Consider the following 23,885-nt stretch of genomic DNA (forward strand, 5'->3'; position numbering starts at 1 on the left):
GAAGCCATGTGTAAGAAACACAAGAAAAATCTTCAAATCTCCTGAATCTCCTTGCGGGTGATTATAAACAGATAACAAATAAATTAGCTGTGATTAAAGTGACATTTCTGATCTGAGATTTTGAATCTCAGTGACTCGGATCACTTTAGAATATGTTCACTAGGAACAGACTTGTTTTATTTATTTTCTTGTTTATTTATTATCCACAAGACTACACATTATACGCACTTGTACAAATTGTTGTACACAGCACATTGGTATTTACACATTTATATAAATTATTAGATGACATTACAAGCCTCTTCTCTCTATTAGTCAAACTCAATTTATAGAGTCAAACTGTGAAACTTATGATTGTGTAAATGCAGGTGTTTTCATGGTCCACTGACTTGTTTTTATTTTTAATTTTTTTTTAATGAGCTAGACCCGATTCAATGAATGGCCAGAAACTAAAATGAAACAAAAAGGGAAACGAATGAACAATTATTTTATTTAAAGACTGAATTGTAATAAAGTCGCACATGTAGGCTTGTGTGAAGCACACAAAGCAGAGCAGATGCAGCTGAGAGCGACTGAAGCTGAAGCTCATGTGCTGTTAGTCTCGGTGTGAGACACGAGTGAGAAGAGCAGCAGATCTACTCTGAACATTGCTGTCTCGTCACGTGTCCAGTGAGCGCAGGCTGACCGCTCCGTGTGGCCTCACAGCTCACTGAGACGCTCTCCATCCACTCCTGCTCAGAGAGAGTCAGGCTGCAGCTGTACAGACCGTCCTCCTCCAGGAGCCCAGCGCTGCTCTCCTGAGACCTTCAGCTCAGGCTCCAGTCTGACGGGAAGCCCTCGCTGGACACACACACTAGCGTCGCTGTCTTCTTTGAGCAGATCTCTGCACTGGAGGACGGCAGGACGCTCACTTTAGGACGAGTGACGCCTGACAAACACACAAGAGTCAACCCAATGAAGAAAAACCATCTTTATCCTTTCAGGTTCACAAAAACATATTAACAATTAAAACAGTGATTGACTTATTAAACTGCAAGTGACCTGAATTAAGTTTTAAAAAGTGTGTAATCACCAAAGCAATGAAAGTTTGGTAAAACATATTGATCTAAAGGGTAATTTTCATTAGCAACTTGAATGTACGTCAAGTTGCCAAGTCATGTAGGTCAATATAACTTTTTTCTAGTGTGTTATAACTTTAAAAATAAAAAAATATGAACAAAATACAATTAAGCGTCCATAATTTCCAGTTTGAAAATATCTGCAGGCTTTACTTCAACACACTAATCTGAAAATTTCAGTTTAATTTCTGTCTTAAAGAGCCACACAGATGGGAAATCAAAAATTAGCTGTATTACAGTGTATGATGTAGCTGTCCATCAGTGTAAACAATGTGCAAAGTAATTAAACCAAAAAGTACACGATTTATAAAGTTATTGGCTTCTAAAGCAAGGAGTCGACTCTGAATTGCTGAAACGAGTCGTTATAGATTTCAAATCTTTTGTCCATCTCTATGTACGTCACTAGGAGCACTTTGCATAATAATCTCCGCCTACCGTCTTGGGAGAAACTGACCTCTGACCTGCCCCCCCCCCCCCACACACACACACACACACAGACGCTCTGGTTGGTGTAAGAGCATCATTTTCATTTTCATCATTTTCACCACAATACCAGAGCAGTACAACAAATCCCTTTTGTTGTGTTCACAACATTTCACTGATGACTGCTTTTCTAATCTCGGTGAGTACAAGGCGGGATTTTCAAAGCATTTGGCCATAAAAGAGGGTTCATTACCAACTTTATTTAGAACAACGAGCATCTCCGAATCACAACGCGAAGTATGATTATGAAGTTATGTGTTTGTTTTCTCCCGAGCGTCTTATCAGTATGTGTGCTGTCTGCAGCCTTTGTCTGTGTTGATCTTCATTTACAAACACATCATTAAAATGAAGTGTAACAAGTGCTGCTAACAGATATTCTGTGATAAAGTAATCCATATGAAAACAACGCGATGTCTGTTTTTCATGTCTCCCTTCATTATATCTAATGTGACCACGCCCCCGCGCTGAACGCTCTATTCAGATTCAAACACACACACAGAAGAAAAAACAGTGAGACTGTTCAAGTTTTTTTATTTTACTGTTTGCTTCGCGATGAGAGGAATAAGACATAATTCACCCCAAACAGATGCTAACGCATAGTTTACCGTGGAGGTCTGTGCGGAACAACCAATCAAAACTGACTATGTTAGTTCAACTTTAAACTCCGAGTTTAAACTTGAACTCTGAGTTGACTTACCCTGAGATGGGAAACTCTGAGTTTTCGGTTACAGAACAGCTGAAATGAGTTGGTTTAATCAACTCTAAACTGACTGACTCTGAGTTAAGCACGTGCACCACAACTATAAAAGCCATTATCAATGGACCTCTGATACTACGATTCACCATGGCAACAGCTCCCGCCAAAAAGCCGTCTGCATTCTTCAGACTCAATACAAATGTAATTCTTCTCAGTGATACAACATCACAGGTGAAAACTGGCAGAACATTAGATTAATGAACTAATAGCTAATAATTTTAAGGTATCTCATGGGCAAAAAATATATATAAAATAATAATATTAATAATAATATTTTAAGTGCAATTGTCTTATTTTACAAATGATCTGCCAATAGAGTAAGAAAAATACAGCAGTGGCTATTTAATTATTAGTGGAATTAACATACTTTCTTAGCGATAGATCCTATTTACAGTAGGCTAAGTGCAAATAGCTCTAGATGCTGTTTACAGAAAAAATGTACAGTGAAAATCGTGATATATTCTATTTATCATGTAAAGGTAGCAGTTCTTTGCAACAGGCTAAGTGTAAATAATAATTATGCTTGTCATACTTTATACTGACAGGTACATACTAGGCCCATTTACAACTCAGTATACATTAACCGAATGCAATAATAGCAGATTGTAAATGATTATATTTATTACAATTATAAAAAGTTGTATCATTATTAAACACTCGTTAGATACTTTATTTCCACTTTTAGAACATTTTGTTCATTTTTATTGAAAATAAATTCTAATGTGACAAGTGATGGGCTTGACTTACCCTGCTTTCTTGGGTTTGACAAAGCTCCCATTCTGAAACAGAAAACCTAGAGTTTCCCTCATTTTAGGGTTAACATACTCAGAGTTTTCACTTAACCTCGTTTCTGAAACAGGGTCCTGAAGTGGAAACATTCTGTTTTTACTTAAAAATTTCTAAATGATACAATCTTATTTTAATTAAAAATGCCTCATGTTGCATGTATGCAGCATCTTTGTTTGGATCATGATTCAAAAGCAGTGGTTGCTTCTAACTGTAATTGGAAAGAGCACAGACAAAGCATTATTTTGTTTATATGAAGAGAGTTATTTTATTTGTGTTACTTATTATTTGATTTAGGGCTTTTGTTATTTACATTTACATTCTATACAATTTTTTTTAATTTAGCAGACACTTTTATCCAACGCTACTTACAAATGAAGAAAAACGAAGCATTCAAAACCAACAAAAGAGCAATAATATGCAAGTGCTATATTAGTATATTATTATATTTAAATTCCACAAGCAATAATAAAAGGACACATTTGATTCATAATATGTCTTCAATATCATTTTGTTAAAAAAAAAAAAGGAACTGAATCGAATCGAGAAATCTACATTGTGAATTGAATCGTGAGTTGAGTGAATCAATACATCCGTAGAATCTAATGTAACCCCTCTCACCCGGGTCCTCTCTGACGCTCCTCGCACTCACTCCGAGCGGGGATCGAACCCGGGTCTTCCGGCAAGGGAGGCGGACGCACTAACAAGGAGGCTAAATGGCTACAGCCACTAGCGTCTGTCGCTAGTGCGTCTGTTGAGATCGGGGAGTGAGGTTTACCTGCACAGCACTACTCGCTGGCCTCCGTTACACTAATATTATTTTTCATCATTTTACAATGTATGGTAACTTATTTTAAAAAATTAACAGGTGTTTTACTGTAGCTTTTGTTTTTGCGTTTTGTCATTTTTTTTATTTTTATAAATAATATGTACAAAGAAAGGAACAGCAAGAATGCATGAATACTTGTGGACATTGAGTATTTGATGTGTAGGAGTGTGTGTGAGTGTGTGAGAAATGGTTGCATAATGTCTGTGGAAACAAAGCATGAACTGTTAGAGGCCTTACAAACACAACAACTTATTGAGCAGTTCTCACAGGCGTTCTAGACAGGATGACCACAATATTTTCTCTTGTGGCTGAAGATAACAGTTCTTTAGAAAGGTTGTGGTAATGATTGCAGTTAACATTATTTCGTAATCAGTTGCCAGATCAAAAAAAAAAAAAAATATTTAAGTATAGAATTCTTTAATATTTTTTTCTAACTGAAGTATGAAATTAAGAATATTTTGTATTCTCAAATATGTATCCTAAAGGTGTTCTTATATATTTTTTTCCAAAGATTGTTATAAAGACAAAAAAAATCTGGGGTGTTTAAGAGTGTGTTCTTATACCATTGCAAAAATATTTTTATTCTTATGAACTACTCGACTTCTTTCTTCAGATTTGTGAATCTGATACCAGATGCAGTGTGATCATTTTCCAGCAAAGAACAAATATTGCTCAGTGGCACAAAACCACTGTCAAAAGTCAATAAATGTTTATTTGATGCTGAATATACAGTTACAGTATGTGGAGAAGAATTTTAGACACAAGAAAAAGATAGTAGTGTTGCTTTATTGTGTTATGTCTGGATAAGTGATGAGTCAGTGATAACAGATGAAGTCAAGAAATTGTTGAAAAAAAAATACTGACTCCAAAAATCTGATTTAATGTGCTGTGTTGAGTAAGACTGTATTCTCATTCTCATTAACAATGTTCAAAAAAGTAAAGCGGTTAAAGGGGAACATGAGCATGCCCCTAACTGCTACCCCAACAAAACTACACAAAGAAACCTACTATAATAAAAGAAAAGAATAAACTGATTTCTTTTACCTGGTCTGTTTTCTGAACCCAACAGCAACTTCCAGCTCCATGGTGCTTTCACAGCATCTCTCCTTCTGAGAGACAAACGCTCAACACAGACACACAGTCACTGCGGAGGCTCAATCCCTCTTTCATCCCTTTAACACTGAATCCTCTGTTTCCCCGCTTCACTCTCTCTTTTTATGCTTCTGATGTCTGTAAAGTGGCATTTAGTTTCACGTCTGATGGTAGGACAGAAAAATCACAAACCAAGTCTCTAATGACTCAACTAATTCTCCTGAACAGCAATGGAGAGCTTATCTAAAGTTTGATGCCTCTTTGTTTCTAAAGAAAAAGTAAAAAGGTTTTTTTTTTTTTTTGCTACCTCTAGTTTGAGAAGACATGTCAAAAATGTGTCTGAATCAGACTATGAAGAGTGACTGCTAAGCATATAAATTTTCCTAATTTTTCGTAAAACACATAAAACATGATCGTATTGATCTGATGAGTATAATGAGTTACGGATTTTATAGAATAAATATACATGCTTCTTCTCTCATTAAATGAATTTATAAAAACTGCAAGCAATGTTACTGCAGGACACGTCATCTTCTACAGGTAAAAAAAAAAAAAGAGGATCTTAACTGAATCTGGGCTCAACCCATTCAGCTTATAAATACTCGAGACACTCCTGGTCACGACCTTATAGGAGACACACAGCTGATCTGAAGTGATCTCTTTGATAACGCTGATTAAACATTGTAAGTATTCTTGAAGATTTTGTGCCTTTGTCTTTAAGAAATAATTTAACCCCTAATAGAAATAAACTTGTTAAAAACAATTTACGAAGTAGTCAAAATTTCTCTGCTAACAGGACTAATCGATTTTCTATTGCACTTTTTCCTCAGACCTGCAGTAAGATGTTACCCGTGGTTTTATTCTTCTGTCTCTTCTGTCTGACACCTGTGGCTACTGAAGGTAACACGATTTACAGTAAAGGATCAAGTATAGATTATAGCAATCAGCATTTCACGTTCTGTCTTGCAGTGGGTCTCGGTGGTAAAGTGCTTCTGTTTCCAACCGAAACTAACAACAGCTTTGTTAAACTCACTCCTGAAAAGCCACTGAGTCTTTCAGCATTTACTCTGTGCATGCGTGTCACAACTGAGCTCCAGGGCCAGAGGGAGATCATTCTGTTCGCCTACCGCATACAGAACTATGACGAGCTCAACGTGTGGAGAGAGAAAGACGGCCGCTTGTCCTTCTACCTCAGTGGGAGTGGGAGTGGGAATGGAGCGCTTTTCTACCTGCCTCCTCTCTCCACCTTCCGGACCCACGTGTGCGTCACCTGGGAATCTGCGACTGGTCTTTCTGCCTTCTGGGTGGATGGACATCGCAGCTCATACCAGCTGTTTAAAAAAGGTCACTCAGTTCAACCTGGTGGCACCGTCCTGCTTGGTCAAGACCCTGATAACTACCTGGGTGGCTTTGATAAGAATCAGAGCTTTGTAGGAGAAATTACAGATGTGCACATGTGGGATCAAGTTCTCTCTGGCAGTCAGATAAGAGCAGTTTATTCAAACCAGGAACCATCTGTGCCAAAGGGAAATGTATTTGACTGGAACACCATCAATTATGAGATTAATGGAAATGTACTAGTGGTGAAAGATAACTGATTCTGATCAGGTGTAATGTCATACATTTGTGTCAACCTCTGTAACCTCTTCATCTGTTTTAATGATTTAGAAAGCCCTATTGGCTGACAAATAAATTGTTTCCTCAGCATCATATCTGCAGTGTTTGTGCATAATGAAAATAAAATAATAATAATAATTGTACGGGAAACAGGTAAATTTAGCTGAAAGGGAATAATTAAATAATTTGAACAGAATCACTGTTTCACGGCTGATCACTGAGACGCCCTGCGATTCACTGAACGAGCCATTTAACATCAAATCTGCGCTGGATATTAATATCAAAAGTATAGTGAAAACACTATTAATTAGCACCTGTTCCCTTTGTTGTTGTTGAAAGGGGATTTCCCAATGTCGCTGATTGTTGAACGGGCACTCGAGGTCAGACTCGGAGACACGGCGTTACAAAACTTAACTTAGAACACGAAACTCTCAATTGAAAAGGAAAGAAATTAAAGTAAAAGAACAGAAGTAAAGTTTGACGAGACTAGGTGGTGTTTCTTCTCATCGTGGCTAAGTAGCAGCAGGCGTGCAGGCCGAAGAACACTAAAGGAACGCTAAAAGTGATTAATAATAGCAGAAGCTAGGAACAAAAGCTAAAAGCAAAATTTGATGATGTCCTGAGTATTTAAACTGGCCTTTCGGCCACACCTCAAATGTTGTCTTGACCAATTAGATATTGTCTTTGCTCGGGGTATCATAAATCATATGTTATCTTTTCAAGCACGTGGTCAGAATTTTCCCGCTCTTGCAAGGTTTAATTTTGGACATGATTCCTATAATAAGAATATGATACATTTGACAGATAACTGATGGTCAGAAACATTTCAAGCAACCAGATTGAAACACATACATACTAAATAGGAATTTAGGAATGGGGTCCCCCAATCACAATATTCCCAATCGTGTCTCACTGGGTAACTGTGATAATGAACCATGTAAATTAAAGATTGATTTTGGTGATCTACTGGTTGAAGGCATCCAAAGAGACTGGAGCAAGAAGGTCAAACGACCTAATGCAAAAACAAGAACACGTGAACAAGAAGATGAAGACGATGCTGAAAGAAATGATGGAATGGTTCACTATAATTCAGAATTGCAGTCTCTTACAAATGATATCAGAGCCATGAGATTGCAAACTTCTGTTACAAAACCAGAAAAGCCTTAAATGGTAACAGTAAGATATACCATTTGTTAGAAAGAAACCTTAAAAGGCAGCATTGAGGAATGCATGATGTTAAAATTTGCTCAGCAGTTGAAACTGACACGATGGTTGCAAGATGCACTGAAAAAAAAATTGGAGAAAAGGGAGAGACAGATCTAGCCTTAAAGAAACATCCCTTGTTTATGTATGTATGGTTGCGGGGTTGCTTACAGTTGGTTGGGTGCCTGGAGTGGGCAATCAAGACAGGGTCAAGTCAAGTCACCTTTATTTATATAGTGCTTTGAACAAGAAAGATTGTGTCAAAGCAATTGAACAACATTTATTTGAAAAACAGTGTGTCAATAATGCAAAATGACAGTATCTGTGCAATCATTTGCAATAAAGTCAATGATATCACTATAAGTGAAGTAATCCTAATTTCGCAAGCCAGAGGCAACAGCAGCAAAGAACCAAAACTCTATGCTAGAATAGAAGAAAAAACCTTGGGAGAAACCAGGCTCATTCAGGGGACTAGTTTTCCTCTGAACAGACGAAATCGAGTGTAACTGAAATAGATAGAACAGACCCTAGGTAGGTCAACAGAGGCTCGAAGCTTCCCTTCGCCGGTCTGCTCGGCGCTTATAAATCCTCTCTCCCCAATCACTGGAATTACAAACAGGTGTTAATCATTAATCATTTGACCTTCTTATTACCGCTCATCCCCACATTCTTTCTCCCGCTGCAGCATTTTCGGCTTCCCACGCCCACCTCGCCACATACCCCCACCGCCCGACTCAGGCTGGGGAGCACTCCGGCCTGCAGCAGCCCCCCCCCATTCCTGGAGAGGAAGTCGGCCACCGCCATCTGGGCCCCCAGCCTGTGGATCACCTTGAATTTAAAAGGCTGTAAAGCAAGATACCAACGGGTGATCCGCGCGTTGGTATCCTTCATGCGGTGGAGCCACTGGAGGGGCGCGTGGTCTGAACAGAGAGTGAATTCCCGTCCCAGGAGGTAATAGCGCAGAGTGAGGACAGCCCACCGAATGGCTAAACATTCTTTTTCAATGGTGCTGTATTTAGTCTCTCTCTTTGAGAGCTTTCGACTTAGATACAGCACCGGCCGCTCCTCTCCTGCAACCACCTGAGACAGGACTGCACCCAACCCCCTGTCCGACGCATCCGTCTGCAACAAAAATGGGAGATTAAAGTTAGGAGAGTGCAAGAGCGGCCCGCCGCACAGGGCAGCCTTTACCTTGGTTAGGGCCTGTTGGCATGGCTCCGTCCACTGGACCCGATCTGGTGCGTCCTTTTTGGTGAGATCAGTCAGCGGGCTGGTGAGGTCCAAATAATTAGGAATAAACCTTCTATAATATCCCGCCAGCCCCAGGAACTGTCTCACCTCCTTTTTGGTCTTGGGGCTTGGGCAAGCTGTAATTGCTGCTGTCTTGTCAATTTGGGGACACACCTGCCCATGACCCAAGTGGAAGCCCAGATACTGTACCTCCACCCGCCCAATTGCACACTTCCGTGGGTTCGCCGTGAGTCCAGCCACCCTTAAGGATCTCAGGACCACACGCACATGTTCCAAATGCCGCTGCCAATCTTTACTGTGTATAATGATGTCGTCGAGATAGGCAGCGGCTTACGCGCAATGGGGCCGGAGAATCTTGTCCATAAGACGCTGAAGGGTGGCGGGAGCCCCGAATAACCCAAACAAAAGGGAGACAAATTGGTGCAACCCAAACGGCGAGGTGAAGGCTGTTTTTTCTTTGGATAATGGCGACAAGGGGATCTGCCAATACCCTTTTGTTAAATCCAGTGTCGAATAAAAGTGAGCCGAACCTAACCGATCAAGCAGCTCGTCAACTCGGGGCATTGGATAAGCGTCGAATTTCGACACTGCATTCACCTTTCGGTAATCAACACAGAAACGGACCGAGCCGTCTGTTTTAGGGACTAAAACTATCGGGCTCGCCCAGTCGCTATGCGATTCTTCTATTACTCCCAACTCTAGCATGGCCATTAATTAATCCTGAACCATCTTTTTTTTTGTGTTCCAGTAAACGATAGGGGAGGTTGCGCGCCACTTCCCTGGGGACCGTTTCGATATGGTGCTGTATGAGATTTGTGCGACCCGGCAGGGGTGAAAATACGTCCGCAAAATCTGTTTGCAACTTGGCTACCTCGGCGAGCTGCCGTGGCGAGAGGTGATCTCCCCCAGGGACCAGAGTGAGCGGGTTGGTTTTGACAGCTGATTCTGGTCCAAGATCATCATCTGCTGAAATTGTCACAGCTAACTCAACCGAGGTGACCTCATTCCACCGTTTAAGAAGGTTGAGATGATAAATTTGACGTGAATTCCCTCTATCCGATCGCACCACATCATAATCGAGATCCCCCACTCACTGTGTAACCACAAACGGTCCTTGCCACTTCGCGAGTAATTTAGAACTGGATGTTGGAAGTAACACAAGCACTTTCTCTCCCGGTGTAAATTGACGCGCTCGCGTGCCCCTGTTGTACAACCGACTCTGTTTGTCTTGAGCCTGGAGCAAATTCTCCATAGACAGCTGCCCCAAAGTGTGAAGTTTTGCTCGAAGGTCCATGACATACTAAATTTCACTACTGCTGTTTGAAGGCCCCTCCTCCCAAGCCTCCCTAATGACGTCAAGCTCCCCGCGGGGCTGACGACCATAGAGAAGCTCGAATGGGGAAAACCCTGTGGAGGCTTGTGGAACCTCCCGCACTGCGAACAACAGGGGCTCGAGCCATTTATCCCAATTTTTGGCGTCCTCCTTAATGAACAATGGCTTTCAATGTGCGATTAAATCGTTCCACCAAGCCATCTGTTTGTGGGTTATAGACACTGGTGCGAATCGATTTAATGCCCAGTAGTTCGTATAGCTCGCTTACCGTATGTGACATAAACGCCATGCCCTGGTCTGTGAGGATCTCTTTGGGGATCCCCACTCGGGAGATCACCTGAAACAATGCGTCCGCCACACTTTTTGCGGAGATTGTGCATAGCGGCACTGCTTCTGGGTATCGTGTTGCATAGTCCACGAGAACTAATGCAAACCGATGCCCGCGTGCTGAGCGTTCTAATGGCCCGATGAGGTCCATACCAATTCTCTCCATCAGTGGTAAGGGACGTATGTGTTGTTTGGGGGTACGGCCGACTCGCTGAAGGACGGCCCGCTTCAGGTCATCATAGGCCAGGAGGTTCGCTACAGGCAGCTGTTGGGCCGCCACCTGTGCCTCCCCAGTCAGCAGCGGGATGAGGCGCACCGGCCATTGGGTGCGCGCCCAGCCACACACATCCGCTGTCCTCTCAAAGAGATCCACAAACGCCTCTGGATCGTCTTGTGGACCCATCTTCATCAGCGGGACGTGCGCTAAGGAGGAGACTGCTGCTGGGGTGCCCTCCCGGCCCAGAAAGCTCCGGAGGACTCACCGATCTTCATCCTGGGCTTGGACCAACAGCCAGAAGCGATCCTCCTGCTCCAACTTGAGGTCCATCAGCGCCTGGTGTTGGGTTTGGTGAAGACCGGCGAGTGACTTCACCAGCTCCGCAAGTTGCGTTGCTGTCGCTGGTTGCATGGCGGCGTGCCGGCTTCCTTGTCCCGGGTTTTGGCACCAGTGTAAAACAGTTTGATAGATAATGGACAAGGAAGTCAGGGGTGGCGAAAAATTCTCTTTATTAATTCAAAATAAAACAGGATAAACAAAAGTAAACTGCAGCTCGACTCTCTGCCTTTACACATGTATATATCCACACACACACACACTGCTCAGCTCTGCTCTCTCAAAGATCCAGCTTCCCTTCGCCGGTCTGCTCAGCGCTTATAAATCCTCTCTCCCCAATCACTGGAATTACAAACAGGTGTTAATCATTAATCATTTGACCTCCTTATTACCACTCATCCCCACATTCTTTCTCCCGCTGAAGCATTTTCGGCTTCCCACGCCCACCTCGCCACATAGATGCTATAGCGATTGATGATTTATCACTGACAATTAAAAGAAGGAATTGGAAGGAAAATTGGTGTAATGCAAAAGATAAAAATTATTATCTGGGTTTAAACTGGTTGAAAAATGATCTATGCAATACTAGTATAGAGATCAGAGGTCAGAATATAAAAGGAGGACCACGATGGATTGAGGCTCCTGGAGAATTTGTGAAAAAAGGTGTGGATGGTATAAGGATATGGAGCCAAAAGAGTCTCAATAAAGATAAATGCACACACTACATTCACATATGCACACATATGATTCATACATGCACACACATAATTCATAAATACACACACAGGAAACACAAATGCACACAAAATTCACAAATGCACACAAAATTCAGAAATACACACACAATTCAGAAATGCAAACAACATTTTCAAATGCACTCAAGATTCACAAATGCAAAGGACAAGATTCATCAATGCAAACAACATTTTCAAATGCACTCAAGATTCACAAATGCACAGGACAAGATTCAGAAATGTATTTCTGATGCACACACACATATATCTTGATTTACAAACTGCTTGCGGGTTAGTCACCGTTGACCTTCCAGAGTCAGGGCTAGTTCCTGTTGACCTTCCAGAGTCAGGGCTAGTTCCTGTTGACCTTCCAGAGTCGAGTCAGATGCCCGTTGATTTTTCAGAGTTGAGTCAGGTTCCGGTTGACCCTCCAGAGTTGAGGCCCTCCGTCCCTCCCCCTAGTCCTCCGCCGCTCCACCTCCCTCCTGGTCTCTTTTTCTGTTTGGTTTTCCCTTGGGTTCGGGTGGAGCATCTGGCAGCTGCTCCGTGGAGGAGGGGGTAATGTCACGCTGGGTGTCCACTAGTGGGCTCACTTCCCCTTAAGCACTTCACCGTAGGCACTATACTTCCTCTAGTCTGGTCCTGTCTTCACAGTAATTGCACCTCCGTTAATTGCACCAGGTGCAGTCACTTGATTGTCATTAGTCTCCTTATATATACCTGTCTTTCCCTGTTGTTTGTATGGAGTCCTTAACCTTCGTGATGCCAGCTTCTCGTCTTCCGAGATTTACCCTTGCCTTCTCGTCCTCCAAGTTCCCATTCCTTTCCTTCCTGTTCCCTCTTTTTTTTGTTTTGTTTGTTTTCTTGGACTGCTTGTTTGGTTTTGACCCTGGCTTATGTTTAACAACGAATTTGGATTACCCTTTATTGAATAATAAATCTTACCTGCATTTGGATCTCTCCCTGTGTCTCTCTGGTGCACGATCGTCACAGAAGGACTCCATCACAAAACAAAGATCCAGTGGTGTGTCTTTTCATATTTCCTCCCCAGTCACCGAGCGGGTGAGGAATGGGTTCGAGGGTACTCACCTGATCATGTTCGGTGGGACCAGGGGAGGTCGCTCAGGAGTGAGTGGTCGAGAGGAGGTCCGGCATCACTCTCCTATATGGCCCACTGGTGACCCTGAGTTCGGTTGGGAACCGCCGTCTCACCATGGTGGATGGAGAGGGGAAAGGAGGCCCAAGTCTGCCGAGCCAGTGCCGTTGAACAAGATGGCCGCCAGTCCAGTGCTGCTGCACAAGATGGCCGCCAGCACAGCGCCGCTGTGCAGAATGACTGCCGACCCGGCACCATTGCACAGAATGGCCGCCAACCCAGCACCACGAGGCAAGATGGAAACCAGCCCAAAACCACAGCACAAAACGGCCGCCAGCTCAGTGCCACGAGGCAAGATGGATGCCAGCCCAGCTCCACAGCACAAGATGGCCGCCAGCCCAGAGCCAAGAGGCAAGATGGAGGCCAGCACAGCGCCACAGCACAGGGTGGTCACCAGCCCAGCGCCAACGCCCAAGATGGCTGCCGAGATGTTTTTGGATTATTTCTCCATGCTGTCAAAGATCCTAGAGATTCCCAGGACTGTTCATGTCACGTCTGCTGAGCCAGCACCAAAGTACAAGATGGCCACCAACCCAGCGCCACTGCACAAGATGGCCACCAGCTCGGAGCCACTGCAGAGGATGGCAGCTACAGTGGGCTTTCCTGAGTTGAGTCAGGTTCCCGTTGACTCTCCAGAGTTGAGTCAGGTTCCGATTGACCTTCCAGAGTAGAGTCATATTCCCGTTGACCCTCCAGAGTTGAGTCAGGTTCCAGTGGACCATCCAGAGTCAAGTCATATTCCCGTTGACCCTCCAGAGTTGAGTCTGGTTCCCATTGACCCTCCAGAGTCGAGTCACGTTCCAGTTGATTCTCCAGAATCAAGTCAGATTCCTGTTTACCTTCCAGAGTCAAGTCACGTTCCAGTTGATCCTCCTGAATCAAGTCAGATTCCTGTTGACATTCCAGAGTGAAGTCAGGTGCCTGTTGACTTTCCAAAGTTGAGTCAGGTGCTCATGGACCACTTTCCAAATAGATTCTGGTTAACATCGCTCCTCATGATCTAGGACACAAACAGCTGAGTTGACATCTTCTCTTAGATAAGAACTGCTTAATATTTTGTAAGTATTCTTAACCAGACCGTTTAGTTTGTCTTTTAACAAGTGATGTATTACTTTCATGCTTAGTAATTACATGTGATATAATATTAAAAATAATGTCTTAGAGAACTCATCTAACACACTAGGAGAAATGTTTTGTATTTTTCCATAGTTACCAGCTAGAAGATGAAATTTCTTTGATCCATTTTTTCTACACGTTCTGGCAAATATATTTAAACAAACAAACATTTTGTTTCTCACCATATGTGCTGGTGAAGTTATATGCTAGATATATAATAATTTCAGGGACAGATTACACATTAGGTAAAGCTCAAGCGACCGCCTTGGGATCCCTAAATACTTTTATTTATATATGAAATATGCATTAAGCGCAGACAGTTGCTGTTTATAGTGTTGTTTATTACCACAACAACCGTCTGTGTGTCCATGTTGAACGTCCTTCTTGTCTGTCCTACTTGTAGTAAATGAAAATATCATGCATGTGAAGCTGTAATTAAATATTGACCAACCATGCTTATTGTTTTAAATGCTGCTTACTCATTTATGAAAAGAAAACATAATTGCAAATGTAGAATATTGCAAAAAATTGTGCTGCATTTAAGTCCTCTGAATTCATTTCTCTTTATTCAAGAAACAGAGCAAAAAGGTTTAAATGACTAAAAATTATCCTGCTCTTTTAACACACTCATACAGATAAATCTAAATTCTAGCAGGAACGCATTTCAAAATCGATCTGTAAATGTTTGTCTGAATGCTCATACGGCCTGCAGGTCAAGTAACTGAAATATAATGCATTTGTGAAATGACCTACACAAATGCAGTTACAATTCAGCCACTAGAGCTGTTGTTGACTGAATGCACACCACTTGGTGACCATCTACGGCTCCAAAGCATGTTCAAAATACTGCTGCACCACTTAATGTACATGATAATGCATATTTCTTAACACCTAGGCTGCAAGGTACATATTAACATTTTTCAGTAATAAGTTTGCTTTCTTGTTGTTTGACAGTTTGAAATAAAAGTATGCACCACATGTAAAGAACTTAGCTTAATACCCTATTTCAGTTTTGCTATGCACCCCATTTTCATCCAATGAACTGTAAATGCATCAATGTAACTTAGGTGAATGTTTGCCTGAATATTGATTAGATTCACTGTTTGGACAGCCACCTTGAACTTGAGCACCTGAGTAGATTTGTGACTAGCACAAAAGACCTTCAGTTCAATAACCTGAACAAACTATATACCTCTTGATACTTGTGATCTGAATAAAACGACAGTGAGGAGAATCATTCCTAAATCTGAGCTTAATCACTAATGCATTTAAATACTGGAGACCCTTCTGATTATGACCATCTAGGAGGCAAACAGCTGAGGTCAACTGATCTTCTTTCGGGTAAAACCTGCTGAACACTGTATACTTGTGTAATACATCTTTTAAAAATGTGATTTAAAGTAACAATGATGCAGTGAAGAATTGATCTACTAAACTAGTACTAAAGTTTTTGTTTCTACATATTTGCCAGAGCTAGAAGATGAAGCTTCTTTATTGCATAAGTCCTAGCTGCTGACAAATTTATTTAAATGAGTAAATCATTTTATGACTCTTCTTTTTCATTTAGACCTGCAGCAAGATGTTGGTACCAGTGGGTTTATTTTTCTGGCTGCTCTCACTGACACCAGCGGCTACTGAAGGTACCACATTTTCATTAATAGATCACATTGATTATTGCTAGTGTGATTTTCCCTCAACACCTCTTCCCCCCCCTTTTTTTTTGCAGTGGGTCTTGGTGGTAAAGTGCTTTTGTTTCCAACTGAGACTGATACCAGCTATGTTAAACTCATTCCTGAAAAGCCACTGAGTCTTTCAGCTTTTACTCTCTGCATGCGTGTCGCGACGGAGCTCCCGGGCCAGAGAGAGATCATTCTGTTCGCCTACCGTGTGCCAAAGGTTGATGAACTCAATGTGTGGAGAGAGAAAGACGGTCGCGTGTCCTTATATATTCAGTCTAGTAGCAATGCAACATTTTTCCGTCTGCCTCCTCTCTCCACTTTCCAGACCCATCTGTGCATCACCTGGGAATCTGAGACTGGTCTTACTGCCTTCTGGGTAGATGGACGTCGTAGTTTGTTCCAGTTCTATAGAAGAGGTCACTTAATTCATCCTGGTGGCATCGTCCTGCTCGGTCAAGATGCTGATAGATTTGTGGGTGGCTTTGACGCAAGTCAGAGCTTTGTAGGAGAAATTACAGATGTGCACATGTGGGATCATGTTCTCTCCAGCAGTCAGGTTAAGGCAGTTTATTCAAACCAGGAACCGTATGTGCCGAAGGGAAATGTGTTCGACTGGGACACCATCAAATATGATATAACTGGCAATGTGCTAGTTATTCAAGATTAGATAACGGATTCTGATCAGTTGTAATGTCACACACACCAGTATGGAAGCAAAATAATGAAATATGTCTTTGAAACAAAAATGTATGCTGAATAGCACAAACTGAAAAAATAATGCATTGCATTAACAGTATGCCTTGTATTTCCAGAGCTTGCATTTTTAGGTCCTGATATTTAACATTTGTTTAAGCTGTGAATATTTCAATTCAAAATATTTCACACACCTTTTCATAATTAAAAAATCTTTAATTCATATTCACGTTCCAGAATTCACTTCCAAAATATTCAATCGGTATAAAAATACGATGTATAATATTCTACAGGCAAATTTCGGTCCATTTTATTTCATTTTCCAAATTCGCTTCCACAAATTCAGTGGTTAAAATTCGGCAGATAATTCACCCTTTCACATCCGGGAGCTGCAGGAATAGCAGTAGAGCACAGAGGCATGATCTCCATCTCCTGTCAGTCGCTCACCAGCACTTGGTGCAAGCGGCTGTTAGGATCAGAGCAACAGGTGCATTGAGTAATTCAGTTACAGAAACTGATCTGCAAAAATGAAACAAGCGCTCAGTAGAAGTTTTGATTATCGGGGCATGTGGAAAAGCAGATTGTGTGTGTGTTTAATTCAACATCTTCGCTGTTACCACAAAGGAAATTATAATCTTTGTTTTACCCAACGCTGCAGTACAGAACTAACATTATCTAAGGAAGACATATATCGCTTGGGTTGTTTCGTTCCCGTAACTTTGTGAGCCGTGAAGCTTGCTGTGATGTGATCCTCCACGTCACACTCCAATATCCCCCAATGATGAGTAATGCTCCTCAAAAAAAAAAAAAAACTAAATAAATTATTACTGTGATATAAGACCTCAGATCTCAGAATACACTTTATTGATGATTATGCGAGCTACATAGACAGTTAAGCAGATGTAAAATATGAAGGAACGCTCAAGGTTTCCCTCAGAAATCTGTTAAAGAAAAGAAAACACATGCAATGACAGCGATTAAATACTGTTTTAGCATTTAAAATTGGTTTTTACATTCCATAAATATAATTTCGGATAGTCACAATTGTAATTCCAGATATCTATATTGCAATTATGACTAGTCATAATATACATTGAAGATATCTACAATTTGATTTTGACGCATTAATCAACAAATGACTTGCTCGGTGTTCATCTTCAGTTCTCTCTTCACAGCAGTTCAGTCAGTGTACTGTTTGAGTAAATGAATTACTCCCGGATATTGGTTTGTTTTAACTCAGAGGGAGTGTCAGCCACATTAAAAAAAGTTAACAGCTTAAGTCATTTGTGGATTAATGCGTATTGGAGACGCGAACAGTTTAAAACGGTTCAGTTCGATTTGGTGAACTGGTTCAAAAAGATCCGGTTACATCGAATGATTCGTTCGTGAACCGGATATGACAAACTGCTTTGTTTTGAACTCTCTCACAACAGACACGGAAGAGAAGGCAATGCTGAATAAAGTCGTAGTTTTTGCTATTTTTGGACCAAAATGTATTTTCGATGCTTCAAAATATTCTAACTGACCCTCTGATGTCACATGGACTACTTTGATGATGTTTTTCTTACCTTTCTGGACATGGACAGTAGACCGTACACACAGTTTCAATGGAGGGACTGAGAGCTCTCCGGCTAAATCTAAAATATCTTAAACTGTGTTCTGAAGATAAATGGAGGTCTTATGGGTTTGGAACGACATGAGGGTGAGTTATTAATGACATCATTTATATTTTTTGAATTAAAATTGAATTAAAATTGAAACTAAAAAGTTATTAATGCGTACAGTTTTATAATGTACTACAATACTGAGGTGCAGATAATTGCCACTAAGTTTCAAATAAGTAGTATAAATAGCATCAAATCTTGCTATTTTAACACCATGTAAATATAATCCATTGCTATTTACACCTAATGCAAATAGCCCCTGCCTAAAAGAATACATTGGTGCTCATCACTGAACTCAGCAGAATATCATCATCATCATCATGGATCTCTTGCTATAATACAATACAATACTCCCACCTTGTGGGCTATTTATGGAAGCTCGTTAAATAAAGAAATTAATTACAAAAGAAATTAATAAAGAAATAGAAACTTTTTATCTCACAGTTATAAAAATGTATATCTCACATTGTCTATATATCGCAATTCTGAGAAAAATTCAGAATGAATGGTAAGCTAAAATCTACAAATTAGGCCTTCCTTTATATATTTTTAAAGGTACCGGCCTACCTTTCTTTAATAAATAAATAATTTTAAACTTTATTGAACATTACATTGCATTTGGTCTATTTTGCAACATGATTCAATTAAAGAACAGCGCTACAAACATACATGCACGCGGGAGACCTTTTACCACACAAGGCTGCATCCAGATTTATTTAATAATCCATGAAGCACTTCATCCAATAGCTTTTCTCTCCGTGACAACAAAAGGAGACTTTTATTATGTTGTTAGCAGTTAGCAGAGTGGACGGGGAGGAGCTGAGTAAATTAATTCTGACGTCACACAACAGCATTTCGACAAGGACATATCTTAAACTATAATTGTGACTAGTCGATATTGAATTAGAGATATCTCTAATTACATTTACGGATGTATGAGAGGCTGACATGGTATGCTATGTAATCATGTGGATTTTTAAAACTCAAATATAGTTGATAAGAAAGTGATTATATTAAAAGAGACAGTAGCTACATTCCATATACATCTCCCCAGTGTTCCCCCTTGTTGTGTTCCTGTCTCCCGCTCCCTCATAATGTGTCAATAATTTCTGATGGGTTTCTTAATAAGGTATGTGGAGGAGGGAAATAAATATTATTAAAAAATGCTAACTTTAGGATACGTTAAAGCACAAGGGTTATAATTAGAATTGTATTGGTTTTAATGAAGACTATAATGCTGTCTAGAAGATGGATCCTATTGGTGGGATGTAATATGGCCGATGGCAACATTAATTCCTATTGGAATAATGTCGAAAACAACAAGGAATTTTGATGATATTCTGTGCTGCACATTATTGACAGTACTGAGCTGAATCTTGACTTTGCAAATTTAAAATCGCAAATCAAATCTCAGATAGATTTTTTCCCCATATCGCACAGACCTCATTATTATTACGGTATTTAATACAGTATAATACATTATACAGTATTACAGATTAAATACCCTTTTTCTTATAACAAATAACTAAACATTTAAACAAAGCAATACAGAAAAATATATAAAGTTAAAGTTTTACACAGATTAAAGTCTAAAAGAACTATAGGTATCACTTTACAATAAGACCTCCTTATAATAGCTAAATTTGCTACAGAAGTTATTAATCTTTGTTAAAAATAATACAAGTCTTAGTTCATGTTAGCTCATTAAATAACACAGTTGCAACTTTCAGTTTTAACAATGAGTTATTAAATGCCTAAGATTAATGAATGTTCAGAAGAAGTTTTCATTGGCAGTTTAAGTTAACTAAGGAATTAACTAATGTTAACTAATGAAGCCCTGATGTAAATTGTGAATGAAAAATAAAGAATCAAAACACTTTCAAACAATATCTACAGCATGTTGTGGTCCAGATTAAAATGAGAAAAAAAGTTTGAAAATAAATAGCCTCAAGTCTAAATATTTAAGTATTTGTCTGTGATGAACATCATAGCAAATCCACAAGTCTGAATGGCTATATAAATACATTTTAGAAAGTAGCTGCTGCTTTATTTATGGGAGTTACAGGGTAAGGGCTGCATTTTCTGCAGTTTAGCGCCATCTGCTGTCAGAGAGTGAATGTGCTTTCATGCAGCGTGTCTCTCAAGTGTTCCTCCATGTGCTTCTCTTACGTGCTTGTTTACATCAGAGCGCAGTTTTTTAAAAGACTCACAATGCTGAAAAAAAAATTAAAAGCACGTCTTGAAATATCAACTAGCAGAAAATGCATCGTACACCCGATTATGCATTTAAAAAAGCGTCATAAACTGGGAAACCGCATAATTTAGAAAAAGAAAAAGTGATATAAGTTTTTGTTCAAACCGCCCAGCACTAGTCTGAAGATAACAGTTCTTTAGAAGGGTAGTGGTAATGATTGTGGTTTACATTATTTTGTAACCAGTGGCCTGATCACAAAACATTTTAAGAATAAAATTCTTCTTTAATATTTTTTTTTCTAACTGAAGTATGAAGTTAAGAATATTTGTATTCTCAAATATGTATCTTAAAAATGTTCTTATATTTTAGATTTTTCTAAAGACTCAAAAAAATTCTGGGGTGTTTTAGAGTGTGTTCTTATACCATTGCAAAAATATTTTTATTCTTATGAACTACTTAACTTGATACCAGATGCAGTGTGATCATATTCCAGCAAAGAGCAAATATTGCTCAGTGGCACAAAACCACTGTCAAGAGTCAATAAATGTTTATTTGATGCTGAATATACAGTTACAGTATGTGGAGAATAATTTTAGACAGAAGAAAAAGATAGCACTGTTGCATTATTGTGTTATGTCTGGATAAGTGATGAGTCAGTGATAACAGATGAAGTCAAGAAATTGTTGCAATCAGCCGATTAAATACACCACAAAAATCTGATTTAATATGCTGTGTTGAGTAAGACTGTATTCTCATTAACAATGTTCAAAAAAGTAAAGCAGTTAAAGCAGAACATGAGCATACCCCCAACTACTAACCCCAACAAAACTATGTAAATAAACCTAATATCATGAAAGAAAAGAATAAACTGATTTGTTGTACCTGGTCTGTTTTCTGAACCCAACAGCAACTTCCAGCTCCATGGTGCTTTCACAGCATCTCTCCTTCTGAGAGACAAACGCTCAACACAGACACACAGTCACTGCGGAGGCTCAATCCCTCTTTCATCCCTTTAACACTGAATCCTCTGTTTCCCCGCTTCACTCTCTCTTTTTATGCTTCTGATGTCTGTAAAGTGGCATTTAGTTTCACGTCTGATGGTAGGACAGAACAATCACAAACCAAGTCTCTAATGACTCAACTAATTCTCCTGAACAGCAATGGAGAGCTTATCTAAAGTTTGATGTCTCCTTTTTTTTTTTAAAGGAAAATGTAAAAGTTTTTTTTTTTGTTTGTTTTTTTTGTCACCTCTAGTTTCAGAAGAGATGTCAAAAATGTGTCTGAATCAGACTATAGAATAAATATACATGCTTATTCTCTCATTAAATGAATCTTTAAACACTGCAAGCAATGTCACTGTAGGACACGTCATCTTCCTTCTAGGTAAAAAAAAAAAAAAAAAAAAAAGAGGATCTTAACTGAATCTGGGCTCAACCCATTCAGCTTATAAATACTCGAGACACTCCTGGTCTCAACCATCTAGGAGACACACAGCTGATCTGAAGTGATCTCTTTGATAACACTGATTAAACATTGTAAGTATTCTTGAAGATTTAAGAAATAATTTAACACTTACTAGAAATAAACTTTAATTTACGAAGTAGTCAAAATTTCTCTGCTTAAAGGACTAATCGATTTTCTATTGCACTTTTTCCTCAGACCTGCAGTAAGATGTTACCCGTGGTTTTATTCTTCTGTCTCTTCTGTCTGACACCTGTGGCTACTGAAGGTAACACGATTTACAGTAAAGGATCAAGTATAGATTATAGCAATCAGCATTTCACGTTTTGTCTTGCAGTGGGTCTCAGTGGTAAAGTGCTTCTGTTTCCAACCGAGACCGACTCCAGTTATGTTAAACTCACTCCTGAAAAGCCACTGAGTCTTTCAGCTTTTACTCTGTGCATGCGTGTCGCAACGGAGCTCCAGGGCCAGAGGGAGATCGTTCTGTTCGCCTACCGCACACAGAATCATGACGAGCTCAACGTGTGGAGAGAGAAAGACGGCCTTTTCTCCTTATACCTCGGTGGCGTCGCAGTGTTTTTCTACCTGCCTCCTCTCTCCACCTTCCAGACCCATGTGTGCGTCACCTGGGAATCTGCGACTGGTCTTTCTGCCTTCTGGGTGGATGGACGTCGCAGTTCATACAAGCTGTTTAAAAAAGGTCACTCAGTTCAACCTGGTGGCACCGTCCTGCTCGGTCAAGACCCTGATAACTACCTGGGAGGCTTTGATAAGAATCAGAGCTTTGTAGGAGAAATTACAGATGTGCACATGTGGGATCAAGTTCTCTCTGGCAGTCAGATTAGAGCAGTTTATTCAAACCAGGAACTGTCTGTGCCGATGGGAAATGTGTTCTACTGGAACACCATCAAATATGAGATTAATGGAAATGTACTAGTGGTGAAAGATAACTGATTCTGATCAGGTGTAATGTCATACATTTGTGTCAACCTCTGTGACCTCTTCATCTGTTTTAATGATTTACAAAGCTGTATGGGCTAACAAATAAATTGTTTCCTCAGCATTATATCTGCAGTGTTTGTGCATAATAAAAAAAAATAATAATAATAATTGTGAGGTAAATTTATCTCAAAAGAAATCATTTAAGATTTTAAAGGGAATTTGAACAGAATCACTGTTTCACGGCTGATCACTGAGACGCCCTGCGATTCACTGAACGAGCAGTTTAAAATAAAATCTGCGCTGGATATTAATATCAAAAGTATAGTGAAAACACTATCAATTAGCACAGTAACAAGATCGGCAGTTTAAGACATTAACTTGTAAGCAGAAAACACAAGATACTTCTCTTTTCAATGTGAATAAGGCTTTATTAGATAAATCTAAGACATATAAACTAATCTAAAACATAAACACATGAACTCACACATTCATAAACGTTGCAGGAAGATAGAAATTTAGGAAAGGATGAGTTTAAGAGAATGAAAATGTGGAATCCCAAGATTAATGAATCCCAAGATTAATGAAATACGTGAAATTGCATAGACAGAAAGAAGCCTTAAAGAAACATCCCTTGTTTATGTATGTATGGTTGCGTGGTTGCTTACAGTTGGTTGGGTGCCTGGAGTGGACAATCAAGACAGGGTCAAGTCAAGTCACCTTTATTTATATAGTGCTTTGAACAAGAAAGATTGTGTAAAAGCAACTGAACAACATTTATTTGAAAAACTAAAAGTGTGTCAATAATGCAAAATGACAGTAGCTGTGCAATCATTTGCAATAAAGTCAATGATATCACTATAAGTTAAGTAATCCCAATTTCGCAAGGCAGAGGCAACA

General features: G+C 39.9%; 3 protein-coding genes across 4 annotated transcripts in view; 2 read left to right on the top strand and 1 right to left on the bottom strand.

Annotated features, from left to right (window-relative positions):
- The window catches only part of LOC127946221 (pentraxin fusion protein-like), a 41,882-nt gene extending 20,219 nt beyond the window's left edge, over window positions 1-21,663 (bottom strand). Inside the window, exon 1 of one of the 2 annotated variants that reach the window (XM_052542641.1) lies at window positions 21,468-21,663. The gene's annotated coding sequence lies outside the window, so the exon portion shown is untranslated. Of the gene's footprint in view, window positions 1-5,017; window positions 5,827-21,467 lie in introns of those variants that run through there. The other variant, XM_052542640.1, reaches the window with a different exon arrangement.
- LOC127946088 (pentraxin fusion protein-like) lies at window positions 5,575-6,732 on the top strand. The gene is made up of 2 exons (XM_052542403.1): window positions 5,575-5,605; window positions 6,035-6,732. Exons 1-2 carry the CDS (start codon window positions 5,575-5,577, stop codon window positions 6,661-6,663), a joined length of 660 nt encoding a protein of 219 aa, XP_052398363.1. The 3' UTR covers window positions 6,664-6,732.
- On the top strand, window positions 16,114-23,112 carry LOC127946223 (serum amyloid P-component-like). The gene is given in 3 exon segments (XM_052542643.1): window positions 16,114-16,325; window positions 16,328-16,675; window positions 22,384-23,112. Coding segments are annotated over 3 exon segments (1,035 nt in total). The 5' UTR covers window positions 16,114-16,255; the 3' UTR covers window positions 23,001-23,112.
- Window positions 23,113-23,885: the final 773 nt, after the last annotated feature.

This window comes from Carassius gibelio, chromosome A24 (genome assembly GCF_023724105.1).
Source record: "Carassius gibelio isolate Cgi1373 ecotype wild population from Czech Republic chromosome A24, carGib1.2-hapl.c, whole genome shotgun sequence".
Classification (NCBI taxonomy): Eukaryota; Metazoa; Chordata; class Actinopteri; order Cypriniformes; family Cyprinidae; genus Carassius; species Carassius gibelio.

What these genes read in the sequence shown, in the direction of transcription:
- LOC127946088 (XM_052542403.1), top strand. Translation starts at nt 5,575, where the DNA reads ATGTTACTGCAGGACACGTCATCTTCTACAG. An exon ending in GGACACGTCATCTTCTACAG is followed by an intron (nt 5,606 to 6,034) that starts GTAAAAAAAAAA and finishes TCTGTCTTGCAG; the next exon opens with TGGGTCTCGGTGGTAAAGTG.